This window comes from Rhincodon typus, chromosome 16, assembly GCF_021869965.1.
Source record: "Rhincodon typus isolate 14 chromosome 16, sRhiTyp1.1, whole genome shotgun sequence".
NCBI lineage: Eukaryota > Metazoa > Chordata > Chondrichthyes > Orectolobiformes > Rhincodontidae > Rhincodon > Rhincodon typus.
In genome coordinates this window covers 61,170,548-61,172,780 of record NC_063347.1, presented here as the reverse complement: position 1 = coordinate 61,172,780, position 2,233 = coordinate 61,170,548, and the positions used below count along the sequence as shown (strand labels likewise).

At 51.1% G+C, this 2,233-nt stretch overlaps 1 protein-coding gene across 1 annotated transcript in view; it reads left to right on the top strand.

The window, feature by feature from the left end:
• plxnd1 (plexin D1) overlaps positions 1-2,233 on the top strand; it is a 93,275-nt gene that overhangs the window by 75,171 nt on the left and 15,871 nt on the right. The window contains exons 25-26 of the mRNA XM_048606249.1: positions 197-343; positions 1,807-1,963. Coding sequence (XP_048462206.1) covers positions 197-343; positions 1,807-1,963 — 304 coding nt within the window. The remainder of the gene's footprint in view (positions 1-196; positions 344-1,806; positions 1,964-2,233) is intronic.

Here is a 2,233-nt window from a genome sequence, read left to right as displayed (position 1 = left end):
CCAGTGATGCTGTACCCAGTGATGCTGTGCTGGGTGACACTGTAGTTAGTGACACAGTGCCCAGTGACACAGTGCCCAGTGATGCTGTTGCCCGTGGCAGTCACACTGTGTCCAGTGATGCTGTCCTGTCATATGGATGTAACAGTCACTGTCCCCTGAACTGTACCTTTCACCGTCTGTGTGTACTGGATTACAGGACACTGTGGGAGAGCCTTTCTTCTTATTACTGTGTGCCATGAAGCAGCAAATAAACAAAGGCTCAGTGGATGCCATTACAGGAAAAGCTCGATACACCCTGAATGAAGAGTGGCTCCTCAGGGAGAATATTGAAGCGAGACCAATGGTAAGAAATGGGCAGAACACTGTAGACTGGACAGGAACGGAGGGGAGGGGAATGGAACGGAGGGGAGGGGAATGGAAAGGAGGGTAGGGGAACAGTGTGGACTGGACAGGAAAAGAGAGGAGGGGAACAGTGTGGACTGAACAGGAACAGAGAGGAGGGGAACAGTGTGGACTGGACAGGAACAGAGGGTAGGGGAATGGAAGGGAAGGGAGGGGAGGGGAACACTGTGGACTGGACAGAAACAGAGGGGAGGGGAACCCAATGGAGGGGAGGGGAATACAGTAGCGGCGGGGTGGGCGGGTGGTGGCGGGGTTGTGAACAGGTTGTGAACAGAGTGGAACACTGACCGATGTTCAGTCTCATAGTTCTCCTGGGTGCTGGCTATGCTTTGGGATTGAGGATAGGTTTTGGAGATTATGGCAAGGGGCTGGGGGTATGGTCCAGTCTCAGAGATGGGATTGATATGCCCCTATTGACAGGGCAAGTGTAAATGCAGCGTGACCTGTTTACGTAGTGTTTCCTCTGCATGGAGACTCCATAGAACATCCCACCCAGACCCACCCAATTACCCTGTATTTCCCGTGGCCAGTGCATCTAGCCTAGACATCCCTGGATACTACGGGCCATTTAGCATGGCTAATCCACCTAACCTGCACGTCTTTGGACTGTGGGAGGAAACCCACATGGACACAGGGAGAACATGCACACCCCACCCAGACCGTCGCCTGATGCTGGAATCGAGCCTGATTTCCTCACCCTCTGAGGCAGCGGTGCTAACCACTGTGCCACCGTACCAGCCTGCTCGGTTGCTTCTCAATGCCATCCTTTGTTCTTGAAGCACAGTTTTTCTTTTGATTGGAAATAACAAGTTCACAATAAAATGGGCTATAAAGGCTGCCAGGCAACAGGGTACCCCAGGTAGACAGACTATAATTCTGACTGCACAAACACCCAGCTTTCGGTTAATCTGAGAGAGAAGCAACAGGATTAATGCAGTGAAAATGTCACGTTGTTCCATTCTTCCCAATATGATTCAGGAGCTGTGTTATCATTGCATTGGGTTACAGTCAGTTTTGAAAGCATGCACTCGCAACTTCAGTCATTCTGTTTCAAAATGTGCTTATTTCAAAATTTCTAGGAAGCACAATATATAACACAGACTGAGCATCATCTTAAAAGATGCAGGTCAGACTTTTCAGGAGATAGATGAAGAAACAATAATTTGCACAAGAAGGGTCAGCAGACCCGAAACGTAAACTCTGCTTTCTCTCCACAGATGCTGCCAGACCTGCTGAGTTTCTCCAGCAATTTCCTGTTTTTGTTTCTGATCCTCAGCATCCGCAGTTTGGTATAGGGTTTACAAAAATAAAACTCAAAGCCAGGCCTCTCCCTCTACCCACTGGCCTGCTACAGGAGCTGCATTATGGACTGTACGGTGACTCTCTGTATCTCCACTCCCGCAGAATCTCAATGTGTCATTCCAAGGCTGTGGAATGGACTCCATCACAGTCCGTGTCATGGACAGTGACTCCATCAGCCAAGTCAAGGAGAAGATTCTAGAAGGATTTTACAAAAATGTGCCTTTCTCTCAGTGGCCCAGAGTAGAAGATGTGGATCTGGGTAAGTGATCACAGTGAGCATATCTGGTACGTGAGAATGGGAAATCACTGCAAATGCCTGTGGACACCAGTGGGCCCAGTGCCCAGTGTGAATCCCAGAGACCAGGCCCAGTGTGAATCCCAGAGACTGGACCGTGAGCCCAGCGTGAATCCCAGAGACCGGGCCCCGTGCCCAGCGTGAATCCCAGAGACCGGGCCCCGTGCCCAGCGTGAATCCCAGAGACCGGGCCCCGTGCCCAGCGTGAATCCCAGAGGCCGGGCCCCGTGCCCA